Source organism: Mustelus asterias, unplaced genomic scaffold (genome assembly GCF_964213995.1).
Source record: "Mustelus asterias unplaced genomic scaffold, sMusAst1.hap1.1 HAP1_SCAFFOLD_3280, whole genome shotgun sequence".
Taxonomy (NCBI): domain Eukaryota; kingdom Metazoa; phylum Chordata; class Chondrichthyes; order Carcharhiniformes; family Triakidae; genus Mustelus; species Mustelus asterias.
Window position 1 is genome coordinate 21,322 of NW_027593225.1, and position 14,988 is coordinate 36,309.

At 60.7% G+C, this 14,988-nt stretch overlaps 1 protein-coding gene and 1 long non-coding RNA gene across 3 annotated transcripts; one reads left to right on the forward strand and one right to left on the reverse strand.

Moving 5' to 3' along the window:
* Positions 1 to 1,606: 1,606 nt before the first annotated feature.
* On the forward strand, positions 1,607 to 12,283 carry tpk2 (thiamin pyrophosphokinase 2). 2 transcript variants are annotated; one of them, XM_078208182.1, is made up of 8 exons: positions 1,607 to 1,711; positions 3,997 to 4,244; positions 5,004 to 5,067; positions 5,395 to 5,525; positions 5,979 to 6,097; positions 6,578 to 6,710; positions 8,340 to 8,436; positions 10,374 to 12,283. In XM_078208182.1, the coding sequence occupies exons 1-8, from the start codon at positions 1,639 to 1,641 to the stop codon at positions 10,418 to 10,420; spliced, it is 912 nt and encodes a 303-aa protein (XP_078064308.1). In that variant the 5' UTR covers positions 1,607 to 1,638; the 3' UTR covers positions 10,421 to 12,283. The 2 variants fall into 2 exon arrangements, with proteins under 2 accessions (XP_078064308.1, XP_078064309.1); XM_078208183.1 differs by lacking the exons at positions 5,004 to 5,067; positions 5,395 to 5,525.
* Positions 12,284 to 12,396: 113 nt separating this feature from the next.
* LOC144490440 (uncharacterized) lies at positions 12,397 to 14,966 on the reverse strand. Its single transcript, XR_013497255.1, has 2 exons — positions 14,451 to 14,966; positions 12,397 to 12,633 (listed from the first exon to the last, which is right to left on the reverse strand). It is a non-coding gene; the product is annotated as an uncharacterized LOC144490440 (long non-coding RNA).
* Between the last annotated feature and the right edge of the window lie 22 nt (positions 14,967 to 14,988).

Sequence of the window (14,988 nt, forward strand, 5' to 3'; positions counted from 1 at the left end):
GGAGTGGGGGAGAATGTGGGACTCGCTCCCACGGGGAGTGGGGGAGAATGTGGGACTCGCTCCCACGGGGAGTGGGGGAGAATGTGGGACTCGCTCCCACGGTGAGTGGGGGAGAATGTGGGACTCGCTCCCACGGGGAGTGTGGGAGAATGTGGGACTCGCTCCCACGGGGAGTGGGGGAGAATGTGGGACTCGCTCCCACGGGGAGTAGGGGAGAATGTGGGACTCGCTCCCACAGGGAGTAGGGGAGAATGTGGGACTCGCTCCCACGGGGAGTGGGGGAGAATGTGGGACTCGCTCCCACGGGGAGTGGGGGAGAATGTGGGACTCGCTCCCACGGGGAGTGGGGGAGAATGTGGGACTCGCTCCCACAGGGAGTGGGGGAGAATGTGGGACTCGCTCCCACGGGGAGTGGGGGAGAATGTGGGACTCGCTCCCACACGAAGTGGTCGAGGTGAGTATTGTCAATGTATTTCATGGAGGTGGGAGGGGCAATATTTACCCCTCAAACTAACAACAGTGAGGAAAGGTCTGGCTATGACATCATTGTTTTCCGTGGGAGCTTGCTGTGCACACTTTTGCCCCCTGCGTTTTGTGTTCCCGTTGTGACTGCCACCCGCCACATTATGTACAAAGATTGTGCGCCCAGATTTCTGTCAATTGTTGCAGAATTGAATAGAATGGGCTGGACGGGAATGTGGGGTTAGAATCAGCAGCAGCCAAGATCTTATTGAATAGCCAAGCAGGCTCGAGGGGCTGAGTGGCCTAGTCCTGCTCCTGATTGGCGTGTAATGCGTAAACACCAGACGGAGAGTTTGACGGGCTGTGTCTGTGCCAGAATCCCACTTTTCACACGATGCTCATTGGAATAGTCAAACCAATAGCAAATCTTGAGGAGGTGTGGGGGCAACAATTTGTACGCCAAGATGTGCTATCGAAACTTTTCACGTTGGACTCATCAGAAGGTTGTGTCATGAATATCAATCTCAAAGGGGCAACAATTGGTAAGCCGAGATGTGCTAATGAAACCTTCACGTTAGACTCATCAGAAGAGAGTGGCACCAATCTCGGGGGGGAGGGCGGCAGCAACGATTTATGTGCCGAGATGTGCAATCGAAACCTTTCACGTGGTGTTCAGTGGAATAGTCACAAATATAAAATCTGGAGGGGAGCGACAATTTGCACTCTTCTCATGTGCGACAAATCAAATATGAGGCATCCACGCGACTGGGACCTGATGAATCCTGGGACTGAAGATTCGACAGTATGTCCTTTTTGACCTCAAGAACCTAATCCTTCCACATTTAAAGGGTATTTTTTGACAACTATGTATATTTCTAAGACTTTTGTGGGTTTTTTTCAGGTTTCACCTTCTTAAAGTTCAAAACAATTGTTTTGACATTAAAGTTTTTAAATCTGGCCAGGTTTTCAAAATGGCCGCCGGCCCTAACGGTCGCCCGCTTTGAATTAGGCGCCGCGGGGGCGGGGCTGGAAGGGCACGTGTTGCCCGGCGCGGGGCCTGACGGGAGTTGTAGTCCTTGCTGTCCGGGTTGGCTATTGCGCAGGCGCGGCTCCGGACGCCCTTCTCCCAGTGCCTGCCGGGATATTGGAGGATCAGTGCCTCTTGGAGGACCAGCCATGGCAGGCAGCAAGTCCTGGGCAGAGAGAGTGCTGCAGCTTCTGAACAGGATGAATTCCTTCCACATGCAGGGTTGCTAACTTGGACCTATTGTCTCTTTGGTTTATTATTGTCATGTGTTGGGATACAGTGAAAAGTATTGTTTCCTGTGCGCTGTACAGACAAAGCATACCGTTCATAGAGAAGGAAAGGAGAGAGTGCAGAATGTAGTGTTACAGTCATAGCTAGGGTGTAGAGAAAGATCAACTTAATGCGAGGTCGGTCCATTCAAAAGTCTGACAGCAGCAGCAGGGAAGAAGCTGTTCTTGAGTCGGTCGGTGCGTGACCTCAGACTTTTGTATCTTTTTCCCGACGGAAGAAGGTGGAAGAGAGAATGTCCGGGGTGTGTGGGGATCCTTAATTATGCTGCTGCTTTTCCCCGAGGCAGCGGGAAGTGTAGACAGAGTCAATGGATGGGAGGCTGGTTTGAGTGATGGATTGGGCGACATTCACAACCCTTTTGTAGTTCCTTGCGGTCTTGGGCAGAGCAGGAGCCCCATACCAAGCTGTGATACAACCAGAAAGAATGCTTTCTATGGTGCATCTGTAAAAATTGGAGAGAGTCGTAGTGGACATGCCAAATTTCCTTAGTCTTCTGAGAAAGTAGAGGCGTTGGTGGGGCTTTCTTAACTATAGTGTCGGCGTGGGGGGGACCAGGACAGGTTGTTGGTGATTTGGACACCTAAAAACTTGAAGCTTTCGACCATGGTGGCACCTCTTTGATTCTGTTTGCCCAGCAGGAGTGGCAGAGATTCGAGGGATTGAGAGTGTTTGCACACTCCATTCACTCATTTACTCACCCAGGGCAACAGAACTAACAACAATCAGCTTGGACAGAAATAGGATGGGGGGGGGGGGGTAGGTGGTGTAGGGTCTGGAAGAGGTTACAGAGATAGGGAGGGGGTGTAGGGGGCTGGAGGAGGTTACAGAGATAGGGAGGGGGTGTAGGGGGCTGGAGGAGGTTACAGAGATAGGGAGGGGGTGGTAGGGGCTGGAGGAGGTTACAGAGATAGGGAGGGGGTGGTAGGGGCTGGAGGAGGTTACAGAGATAGGGAGAGTTTGTACCGAGGGAGGGCCAGTGCTGAGGGAGCGCCGCACTGTGGGAGGGTCAGTGCTGAGGGAGCGCCGCACTGTGGGAGGGTCAGTGCTGAGGGAGCACTGCACTGTGGGAGGGTCAGTGCCGAGGGAGCGCCGCACTGTGGGAGGGTCAGTGCCAAGGGAGCGCCGCACTGTGCGTGGGTCAGTGCTGAGCGGTTGCCGCACTGTGGGAGGGTCAGTGCTGAGGGGTTGCCGCACTGTGGGAGGGTCAGTGCTGAGGGGTTGCCGCACTGTGGGAGGGTCAGTGCTGAGGGGTTGCCGCACTGTGGGAGGGTCAGTGCTGAGGGAGTGCCGCACTGTGGGAGGGTCAGTGCTGAGGGGTTGCCGCACTGTGGGAGGGTCAGTGCTGATGGGTTGCCGCACTGTGGGAGGGTCAGTGCTGAGGGAGCGCCGCACTGTGGGAGGGTCAGTGCTGAGGGGTTGCCGCACTGTGGGAGGGTCAGTGCTGAGGGAGTGCCGCACTGTGGGAGGGTCAGTGCTGAGGGGTTGCCGCACTGTGGGAGGGTCGGTGCTGAGGGAGTGCGCACTGTGGGAGGGTCAGTGCTGAGGGAGCGCCGCACTGTGGGAGGGTCAGTGCTGAGGGAGTGCCGCACTGTGGGAGGGTCAGTGCTGAGGGGTTGCCGCACTGTGGGAGGGTCGGTGCTGAGGGAGCGCCGCACTGTGGGAGGGTCAGTGCTGAGGGAGCGCCGCACTGCGGGAGGGTCAGTGCTGAGGGGTTGCCGCACTGTGGGAGGGTCAGTGCTGATGGGTTGCCGCACTGTGGGAGGGTCAGTGCTGAGGGAGCGCCGCACTGTGGGAGGGTCAGTGCTGAGGGAGTGCCGCACTGTGGGAGGGTCAGTGCTGAGGGGTTGCCGCACTGTGGGAGGGTCAGTGCTGAGGGAGTGCCGCACTGTGGGAGGGTCAGTGCTGAGGGGTTGCCGCACTGCGGGAGGGTCAGTGCTGAGGGAGCGCCGCACTGTGGGAGGGTCAGTGCTGAGGGAGCGCCGCACTGTGGGAGGGTCAGTGCTGAGGGAGCGCCGCACTGTGGGAGGGTCAGTGCTGAGGGAGCGCCGCACTGTGGGAGGGTCAGTGCTGAGGGGGCGCCGCACTGTGGGAGGGTCAGTGCTGAGGGAGCGCCGCACTGTGGGAGGGTCAGTTCATGAGATGCCTGATCTTAATCACTGCTGCCCATGATTACCGCTGTGCACTGACCTGTAATTCTCTCCCTCTCGTTCCTGCAGGTTCCTCCAAGCCACTGTGTAAAAAGTTTGTTGTTGAGGGTCAGGAGGTGGGAGTGGTGCAGCCGAGACTGATTCCCCTCCTCAGCAGGTACCCCGAGGTATTCCAGGTGAGCGATGGCGATGGAGGGCAGGTGGAGCTCAGCAGACGTCTTAGCAACTACCAGCAGCGATCGGACGCAATTGAACAGATCCTGGGGGAGTGGAGAAGTGAGAAACTGTTCGATTGTCTGGGCAAATGGAGGAATGAGGTAAGTGTGGGGAGGCTTGATGGACGGGGTAGTGTCTGGGCTGTTTCAGGGCAAAAGCACCCGGACCCTGTGTGCGAGTCGGCCTCGGAGAGCAGGGCATCCCCGTCTGCTCTCCCTCGAGGCCCTGCCTCAGAGTCAGAGGTAATTGAACACCCCGTCACTCGGGCCGAGACTCCCAGCTGAGGGAGCGCCGCACTGTGGGAGGGTCAGTGCTGAGGGAGCGCCGCACTGTGGGAGGGTCAGTGCTGAGGGAGCGCCGCACTGTGGGAGGGTCAGTGCTGAGGGAGCGCCGCACTGTGGGAGGGTCAGTGCTGAGGGAGCGCCGCACTGTGGGAGGGTCGGTGCTGAGGGAGCGCCGCACTGTGGGAGGGTCAGTGCTGAGGGAGCGCCGCACTGTGGGAGGGTCAGTGATGGGGGGCGCCGCACTGTGGGAGGCTCAGTGCTGAGGGAGCGCCGCACTGTGGGAGGCTCAGTGCTGAGGGAGCGCCGCACTGTGGGAGGGTCAGTGCTGAGGGAGCGCCGCACTGTGGGAGGGTCAGTGCTGAGGGAGCGCCGCACTGTGGGAGGGTCAGTGATGGGGGGGCGCCGCACTGTGGGAGGGTCAGTGCCGAGGGAGCGCCGCACTGTGGGAGGGTCAATGCTGAGGGAGCGCCGCACTGTGGGAGGGTCAGTGCTGAGGGAGCGCCGCACTGTGGGAGGGTCAGTGCTGAGGGAGCGCCGCACTGTCTGACGCCCATTCCTGTGTTCTTTGCGCTGTAGAAGTATAATGTGATGTCAAGATTCTCAGACCCTTCCTTGCTGAAGATGGAGAGATCAGCGATCGGTAAGTACCAATGGAGTGAGAGAGTGACTCCGGGTCCCCACTGTGAATGCCCCGGTTAAACAATCCCCCCTCACCCACAGTCCCCCTGCAGTTCCGAGTGAGCGAGTGTGCGAGCGAGAGTGGGGGTGGGAGTGGCTGCGTTGCTGCTAAGCTACGATGCCCCACAAGTTGAATAGCCCCAGCGTTGCGTGTGAGGGGTGACCAGGGGCATCTGTGTCATCGGGAGATTCAGAGGGAGGGTGTGTTACAGGTTCTTGTGAAGTGTCGACCCTCACTCCCGCCGTCTCATCTGATTCTCCCACTCCCCCACTCCCTCCCTCTGGCCAGGTTTGTTTGGAGTGAAGAGCTACGGGGTCCATGTCAATGGTTTTGTCCGTCATGGTGACGGGAGGATGTCGATGTGGATCGGGAGGAGGACACAGAACAAGGAGACCTACCCTGGGAGGCTGGATAACCTGGTAATTCTCAACACCCCCGGCTCTGTTTTCTCTATTGTAATACTGATTAATTACTCTGGAGGGCGCTGTTTTCCCTGCTGTAATACTGATTAAATCCTCTGGGGGAGCTGTTTTCCCTGCTGTAATACTGATTAAATCCTCTGGGGGTGCTGTTTTCCTTGTTGTAATACTGATTAAATCCTCTGGGGGCGCTGTTTTCACTAACACTGATTAAATCCTCTGGGGGCGCTGTTTTCCTTGTTGTAATACTGATTAAATCCTCTGGGGGCGCTGTTTTCCCTGCTGTAATACTGATTAAATCCTCTGGGGGTGCTGTTTTCCTTGTTGTAATACTGATTAAATCCTCTGGGGGTGCTGTTTTCCTTGTTGTAATACTGATTAAATCCTCTGGGGGTGCTGTTTTCCTTGTTGTAATACTGATTAAACCCTCTGGGGGCGCTGTTTTTGCCTCAGGTGGCTGGAGGCCTTGCTGCCGGGCTGGGAGTGAAGGAGACCCTCATCAAAGAGTGCGAGGAGGAGGCCTGCATTCCCGAGGCTATCGCCAGCACTGCCAAACCCACCGGCACCATCAGGTAACCCCCGGCAACACCTCAAACCTGGGGCTGACAGTCACCAGATCAGGGGATGGCAGGAGGAGGCCATTCAGCCCGTCTCCAGCCTGTTACACAGGAACAGGAGGAGGCCATTCAGCCTCCTCTCTCGATCCTGTTACACAGGAACAGGAGGCCATTCAGCCCCTCCCTCTCGCGAGTCTGTTACACAGGAACAGGAGGAGGCCATTCAGCCCGTCTCCAGCCTGTTACACAGGAACAGGAGGCCATTCAGCCCCTCCCTCTCGCGAGCCTGTTACACAGGAACAGGAGGAGGTCCATTCAGCCCCCCTCGAGTCTGTTACACAGGAACAGGAGGCCATTCAGCCCCGCAGAGATCAGGATGTGGCTACCGGGATCTGACTGAGTCCCCACTCTTGTTCTGCCTCCACTCCACCCCTTTCTCCCCCTCCCCACACGCTCCCCTGTGTTTGACATCTAACCTTTCACCTGAAATTGCAGTTACACCTATGAGGATGAGTGGGGCGTCTTTCCAGAGGGTCAGTTCATCTACGACCTCGAGCTCACAGCCGACTTCGTCCCACAGGTGGGAGATGGAGAGGTTCTCGAATTCTACCTCTGGCCCCTTGAGCAGGTGAGTGGGACCTGGAATAGGGGAGAATGTGGGACTCGCTCCCACGGGGAGAGTGGGGGAGAATGTGGGACTCGCTCCCACGGGGAGTGGGGAGAATGTGGGACTCGCTCCCACGGGGAGAGTGGGGGAGAATGTGGGACTCGCTCCCACGGGGAGTGGGGGAGAATGTGGGACTCGCTCCCACGGGGAGTGGGGAGAATGTGGGACTCACTCCCACGGGGAGTGGGGGGAATGTGGGACTCGCTCCCATGGGGAGTGGGGGAGAATGTGGGACTCGCTCCCACGGGGAGTGGGGGAGAATGTGGGACTCGCTCCCACAGGGAGTGGGGAGAATGTGGGACTCGCTCCCACGGGGAGTGGGGAGAATGTGGGACTCACTCCCACGGGGAGTGGGGGGGAATGTGGGACTCGCTCCCATGGGGAGTGGGGGAGAATGTGGGACTCGCTCCCACGGGGAGTGGGGGAGAATGTGGGACTCGCTCCCACGGGGAGTGGGGGGGAATGTGGGACTCGCTCCCATGGGGAGTGGGGAGAATGTGGGACTCGCTCCCATGGGGAGTGGGGGAGAATGTGGGACTCGCTCCCATGGGGAGTGGGGAGAATGTGGGACTCGCTCCCACGGGAGTGGGGAGAATGTGGGACTCGCTCCCACGGGGAGTGGGGAGAATGTGGGACTTGTTCCCACGGGAAGAGTGGGGAGAATGTGGGACTCGCTCCCACGGGGGGAGTGGGGGAGAATGTGGGACTCGCTCCCACGGGGAGTGGGGAGAATGTGGGACTCGCTCCCACAGGGAGTGGGGGAGAATGTGGGACTCGCTCCCACGGGGAGTGGGGAGAATGTGGGACTCGCTCCCACAGGGAGTGGGGGAGAATGTGGGACTCGCTCCCACGGGGAGTAGGGGAGAATGTGGGACTCGCTCCCATGGGGAGTGGGGAGAATGTGGGACTCGCTCCCATGGGGAGTGGGGGAGAATGTGGGACTCGCTCCCATGGGGAGTGGGGAGAATGTGGGACTCGCTCCCACGGGGAGTGGGGAGAATGTGGGACTTGTTCCCACGGGAAGAGTGGGGAGAATGTGGGACTCGCTCCCACGGGGGGAGTGGGGAAGAATGTGGGACTCGCTCCCACGGGGGGAGTGGGGGAGAATGTGGGACTCGCTCCCACAGGGAGTGGGGGAGAATGTGGGACTCGCTCCCACAGGGAGTGGGGAAGAATGCGGGGCTCGCTCCCACGGGGAGAGTGGGGGAGAATGTGGGACTCGCTCCCACAGGGAGTGGGGGAGAATGCGGGGCTCGCTCCCACGGGGAGAGTGGGGGAGAATGTGGGACTCGCTCCCACGGGGAGTGGGGGAGAATGCGGGGCTCGCTCCCACGGGGAGAGTGGGGGAGAATGTGGGACTCGCTCCCACGGGGAGGGGGGTAGATGAACGGTGTCGATGTGTTTACAGGGTAGGGGGGAACTGGATAAACACGTGAGAGATAAAGCTGTAGAAGAAGGTGGGGATTGGGGGGAGATGGAGAGTGGGTGGGAGGAGGCTGGGGTGGAACAGAATGAACAGCAGGGAGTAGAGGGGCTGAATGGACTATTTCTGAGGCAAATAGAGTTAAGTTTCCCACTGCTTATCATCAGGTGAAGGAGCTGATCGCTGGTTCTGAATTCAAACCAAACTGTGCAATGGTGGCGATGGACTTCCTCATCAGACACGGAATCTTAGATCCTGATAACGGTGAGATTGATCACGGGAAACAGCGGGACATGGGCGATGGACAACTCAGCACTGACCCTCCCACAGTGCGGCGCTCCCTCAGCACTGACCCTCCCACAGTGCGGCGCTCCCTCAGCACTGACCCTCCCACAGTGCGGCGCTCCCACAGCACTGACCCTCCCACAGTGCGGCGCTCCCTAAGCACTGACCCTCCCACAGTGCAGCACTCCCTCAGCACTGACCCTCCCACAGTGCGGCGCTCCCACAGCACTGACCCTCCCACAGTGCGGCGCTCCCTCAGCACTGACCCTCCCACAGTGCAGCACTCCCTCAGCACTGACCCTCCCACAGTGCGGCGCTCCCACAGCACTGACCCTCCCACAGTGCGGCGCTCCCTCAGCACTGACCCTCCCACAGTGCGGCGCTCCCTCGGCACTGACCCTCCCACAGTGCGACGCTCCCTCAGCACTGACGCTCCCACAGTGCGGCGCTCCCTCAGCACTGACCCTCCCACAGTGCGGCGCTCCCTCAGCACTGACCCTCCCACAGTGCGGCGCTCCCTCAGCACTGACCCTCCCACAGTGCGGCGCTCCCTCAGCACTGACCCTCCCACAGTGCGGCGCTCCCTCAGCACTGACCCTCCACAGGGCGGCGCTCCCTCAGCACTGACGCTCCCACAGTGCGGCGCTCCCTCAGCAATGACCCTCCCACAGTGCGGCGCTCCCTCAGCACTGACCCTCCCACAGTGCGGCACTCCCTCAGCACTGACCCTCCCACAGTGCGGCGCTCCCTCAGCACTGACCCTCCCACAGTGCGGTGCTCCCTCAGCACTGACCCTCCCACAGTGCGGCGCTCCCTCAGCACTGACCCTCCCACAGTGCGGCGCTCCCTCAGCACTGACCCTCCCACAGTGCGGCGCTCCCTCAGCACTGACCCTCCCACAGTGCGGCGCTCCCTCAGCACTGACCCTCCCACAGTGCGGCGCTCCCTCAGCACTGACCCTCCCACAGTGCGGCGCTCCCTCAGCACTGACCCTCCCACAGTGCGGCGCTCCCTCAGCACTGACCCTCCCACAGTGCGGTGCCCAGCTGCCCGCGGTGCGGCGCCCTCTCTGTGCCTACCCTCCCGTGGCGCTGCGCCCCCTCGGCGCTGACCATCCCGTGGCACCTCCTTGGCACGACTCTCCCACTGCGTGGAGCCGACCGTCCCGTGGCGCGGCACCCCCTCGGCGCGACCCTCCCGCGGCACGGCACCCCCTCAGCACTGAAATTACTGGCAGTGGGAGTGCCAGGTGGGGTTATGAAGGAATCTTGGTCCCTGCGTGGGGAGAATGATGTACAGCTGCGGTGGCTGTCTCGGGCAGAGGGATAGTCACTTCCCTCCCCAGGATAGTTGCCGGACTCAGAAAGAATGTTCCCGATGGTGGGGGAATCCAGAACTAGGGGTCAGAGTTTGAGGATAAGGGGGAAACCTTTTAGAACTGAGGTGAGGAGAAATTTCTTCACTCAGAGGGTGGTGAATGTGTGGAATTCACTCCCACAGAAAGTAGCTGAGGCCAAAACGTTGTGTGATTTCAGGAAGAAATTAGATATCGCTCTTGGGGCTAGTCGGAAAAACTAGAACCAGAGGAACAATCTCAGGCTAAAGGGACGATCCTTTAAAACAGAGATAAGGAGGAATTTCTTCAGCCAGAGAGTGGTGAATCTGTGGAACTCTTTGCCGCAGAAGGCTGTGGAGGCCGGGTCATCGAGTGTCTTTAAGACAGAGATAGATAGGTTCTTGATTAATAAGGGGATCAGGGGTTATGGGGAAACGGCAGGAGAATGGGGATGAGAAAATATCAGCCATGATTGAATGGCGGAGCAGACTCGATGGGCCGAGTGGCCTCATTCTGCTCCTAGTTTTTCAGATTGAGGAGGATAACGGGTGTTAAGCGGTGGATGTGTTCCTCGTTACAGAACTCTGCTACCACCAGCTTGTTGAGGGTCTCCACCGGGAGATGTGAGCTGATGAGACACGGCCACTCTCGCACTCCGCATCAATCCCTCCAGCTGTCCCTCGGAGGGATCCGTCTGTCCGTTTCCGCTTTTGTCATTTGAATAATCATGAACACCGGAGAGACGGGATTGGGGAAACACACCACCAAGCCTCGACACAGCCCGGTCACCAACGCAAGCTGTCCCAGTTGACCGCACCCACTTATTTTGGTCTCTCGTTTGGTGTCTCTCCCTTGGCAAATCTGCACGTCCCTGCGGCCAAACAACTCCCCATCCCCCCACCCCACTGCCGTTACATCACTCCCTCCTCCCGAGGATTGAGGGGGTGATCTGATCGAGGGGGGTTTAAGATGATTAAAGGACTCGATCGGGTCGATAGAAACTATTTCCTCTTGGGGGGGGGGGGGGGGGTTCAGATCAAGAAGGTGGGGGGGGGGGGGGGGAGAAGGTTAAAATGAGAGGCCGGCCGTTCCGGGGGGGGGGGAATGTCAGGAAGCACTTCCTCACACAAAGGGGAATGGGAATCCGGAACTCTCTCTCCCTCCCCGAAATAAACCTGTCGAGGCTGGAGGGGGCGATTGGAAATTTCAGACCCCAGATTGAGAGGTTTCTGTTGGGTAAAGGGGGGCGGGGATTGAGAGTTACGGAACCGAGGCGGGGAGACGGAGTTAGGAGGATGAATGGCCTCCTCCTCAAAAAATTCAATCTAATTTGTTAGGCATGACCTCCCTGTGAGGAAGCCACACTGACTGTCCCTAATCAAGCGTTGCCTCTCCAAGTGGAGATAGATTCTCTCCAGAAGTTTCTCCAATAGTTTCCCTACCACTGACGTGAGACTCACTGATCTGTAGTTCCCTGGTTTATCTCTACAACCCTCCTTAAATAGCGTTATCTGTTCTCCAGTCGTCTGGCACCTCCCCCGTGGCCAGAGAGGAATTGAACATTTGGGTCAGAGCCCCTGCAATCTCCCCCCTTTCCTCCCACAGCAGCCTCGGGCACAATTCATCTGGACCTGGAGATTTATCCACTTCTCAGGTTGCCAACACCTCCAATACCTTGTCCTTCCCGATGTCAATTGCTCTGGAACCTCACAATCTCTCTGCCTGAATTCCAAACCATCGTCCCATTCGCTCGGGTGAACACGGATATGTATTCATTCAACACTCTACCAATGTCCTCTGGCCCCACCCACAGATTGCCCCCTCGCTCCCTAACGGGCCCCACTCTTTCCCCGGTTATCCTCTTCCCATTGAGTTACTGACAGAATATCTTGGGATTTTCCCTCCTTTTCCCAGCTAGAGCTTTCTCCTATCCCTCTTTGCTTTCTTAAACTCCACCCTGCACTTTCTATACCTCACTAATACCTCCACTGATTTGCTCCCCTTTTTAAAGGCCTTTTTCCTTCTCATTGTACCCTGAATATCTCTGGTCCATGGTTCTCTGAGCTTCTTACTCCTGTTCCTGTGTGACAGGCTTGAGAGGGGGCTGAATGGCCTCCTCCTGTTTCTGTGCAACAGGCTCAAGGAGGGGCTGAATGGCCTCCTCCTGTTCCTGTGCAACAGGCTCAAGGAGGGGCTGAATGGCCTCCTCCTGTTTCTGTGCAACAGGCCTCAAGGAGGGGCTGAATGGCCTCCTCCTGTTTCTGTGCAACAGGCTCAAGGAGGGGCTGAATGGCCTCCTCCTGTTCCTGTGCAACAGGCTCAAGGAGGGGCTGAATGGCCTCCTCCTGTTCCTGTGCAACAGGCTCAAGGAGGGGCTGAATGGCCTCCTCCTGTTCCTGTGCAACAGGCTCAAGGAGGGGCTGAATGGCCTCCTCCCATTGCTACGAAGGGCCACAAGCCAGGATAATACACGCCCCCCCCCCCCGCACCCCCGCCCCCGCCCCGGATCCAATCATCACAGGCCGCTCAGGTCACACACACCAGGTCAGCGAGAGGCAAACCAGCTCCTGGGTCCTTAGCCACCAGATGTCACCCATGAAAAATCGGAGAGAATTTTTCTTTCTTTTATTATTCAGTACAAAAAAGTATAGGCGAGGACCCCATAAAAATATTTACAATCCTTTGATAATCTCCTCAAAAAGAAAATTCAGGATCAGTTCGTCTCAAATCGAATGCTGCCTCCGTGTGGATTCTCCCGCTCCCCACAACAGCCATCCGCATTCTTCCATCGGACGCCGACTCCCTGGGAGTTCTGCCGATCGGGGCCCGGGGCCGTGTCACTGTCAAGACACAAGAGAGAGAAGCTGTGTTCCTCAGACAACCTTTCAGCAGCTCAGGGTGGTCTGACCGGCAGCCCCCGGGAGGGAGGCCTCTGGTCTTGATCAGCGGCTGGCTATTCCAGTGTAGGACAGGCTCAATTTGTGGGCAGCAAGGTCCCCGCAGGGCCCACTGTCCCCCCCCGCAGGGCCCACTGTCCCCCCCCCGCAGGGCCCACTGTCCCCCCCCCCGCAGGGCCCACTGTCCCCCCCCCGCAGGGCCCACTGTCCCCCCCCGCAGGGCCCACTGTCCCCCCCCGCAGGGCCCACTGTCCCCCCCCGCAGGGCCCACTGTCCCCCCCCGCAGGGCCCACTGTCCCCCCCCGCAGGGCCCACTGTCCCCCCCCGCAGGGCCCACTGTCCCCCCCGCAGGGCCCACTGTCCCCCCCCGCAGGGCCCACTGTCCCCCCCCGCAGGGCCCACTGTCCCCCCCCGCAGGGCCCACTGTCCCCCCCGCAGGGCCCACTGTCCCCCCCGCAGGGCCCACTGTCCCCCCCGCAGGGCCCACTGTCCCCCCCCGCAGGGCCCACTGTCCCCCCCCGCAGGGCCCACTGTCCCCCCCCGCAGGGCCCACTGTCCCCCCCGCAGGGCCCACTGTCCCCCCCCGCAGGGCCCACTGTCCCCCCCCGCAGGGCCCACTGTCCCCCCCGCAGGGCCCACTGTCCCCCCCCCCAGGGCCCACTGTCCCCCCCCCCCAGGGCCCACTGTCCCCCCCCGCAGGGCCCACTGTCCCCCCCCGCAGGGCCCACTGTCCCCCCCCGCAGGGCCCATCTCCCCCCGCAGGGCCACTGTCCCCCCCCGCAGGGCCCACTGTCCCCCCCCCCAGGGCCCACTGTCCCCCCCCCCAGGGCCCACTGTCCCCCCCCGCAGGGCCCACTGTCCCCCCCCGCAGGGCCCACTGTCCCCCCCCGCAGGGCCCATCTCCCCCCGCAGGGCCCACTGTCCCCCCCCGCAGGGCCCACTGTCCCCCCCGCAGGGCCCACTGTCCCCCCCGCAGGGCCCACTGTCCCCCCCCGCAGGGCCCACTGTCCCCCCCCGCAGGGCCCACTGTCCCCCCCCGCAGGGCCCACTGTCCCCCCCGCAGGGCCCACTGTCCCCCCCCGCAGGGCCCACTGTCCCCCCCGCAGGGCCCACTGTCCCCCCCCGCAGGGCCCACTGTCCCCCCCCGCAGGGCCCACTGTCCCCCCGCAGGGCCCACTGTCCCCCCCCGCAGGGCCCACTGTCCCCCCCCGCAGGGCCCACTGTCCCCCCCGCAGGGCCCACTGTCCCCCCCGCAGGGCCCACTGTCCCCCCCCGCAGGGCCCACTGTCCCCGTAGGGCCCATTGTCGATCGGTGTTGCTCAAAGGAGGAACAGTTAACCCAGGAGTAGCGAACACGCCCCCCCACCTCGCCGCCACTTTTACATCCACATCGGGAGGAGAGGCAGACCGAGCCATAAATCAGTGCCTTCGACAATGCAGCACCTCCCCTGGTGTGGGACCCAAACCCAGGGTCAGCGGGGGGAGGGGGTGGCATCGATTCCCGGCTGATGTACAGGCGAGCGGTCGGGATGGAGCAGCGCACTTACCGGGGGAGGAGGGGGGGGGGGTACAGTCGCAGTCTCAGGTGTACTAAAGGGGGGGGGGGGGGGGGAGAGAGAAATGAGGAGGGGGAAATAATAGTGAATTTAACGCTTTAGGCGAAGGTTGAAGAATAGAAACTTTGGGACGAGACTGTGAAGGCGGATGGGTGGGGGCTGGGGTGGGGCTGGGCTGGGGCGGGGGGTCCGCGGGTGAGTTACCTTGGAGGAGGGGGCCATTCCCGGCTCCTTGCGTCCCAATCTGCTGCCTTCCTTCCAGCCCATCGCATGCATCATGCGGTTCCCGATGCCGTGACTCGTCCCGTCGTAGCTGCAGGAATGACCAGGATCACAGCCCGTCAGTACCTGATCACCAGCCGACTACACCCCCCTCTACCCTCCCCCTCCCACCCCCCTCCTCCTCCTCCTCCCACCCCCCTCTACCCTCCCCCTCCCACCCCCCTCCTCCTCCCACCCCCCTCTACCCTCCCCCTCCCACCCCCTCCTCCTCCTCCTCCTCCCACCCCCTCCTCCTCCTCCTCCCACCCCCTCCTCCTCCTCCTCCCACCCCCTCCTCCTCCTCCTCCCACCCCCCTCTACCCTCCTCCTCCTCCCACTCCTTGCCCCTCCCTCTCCCTCCCCCTTGCCCCTCCCTCTCCCTCCCCCTTGCCCCTCCCTCTGCCTCCCCCTCCCCTTTGCCCCTCCCTCTCCCTCCCCTTGCCCCTCCCTCCCCCTCGCCCCTCCCTCCCCCTCGCCCCTC

What these genes read in the sequence shown, in the direction of transcription:
- tpk2 (XM_078208182.1), top strand. Translation starts at nt 1,639, where the DNA reads ATGGCAGGCAGCAAGTCCTGGGCAGAGAGAGTGCTGCAGCTTCTGAAC. An exon ending in AAACCCACCGGCACCATCAG is followed by an intron (nt 6,098 to 6,577) that starts GTAACCCCCGGC and finishes CTGAAATTGCAG; the next exon opens with TTACACCTATGAGGATGAGT. An exon ending in AATCTTAGATCCTGATAACG is followed by an intron (nt 8,437 to 10,373) that starts GTGAGATTGATC and finishes TCCTCGTTACAG; the next exon opens with AACTCTGCTACCACCAGCTT.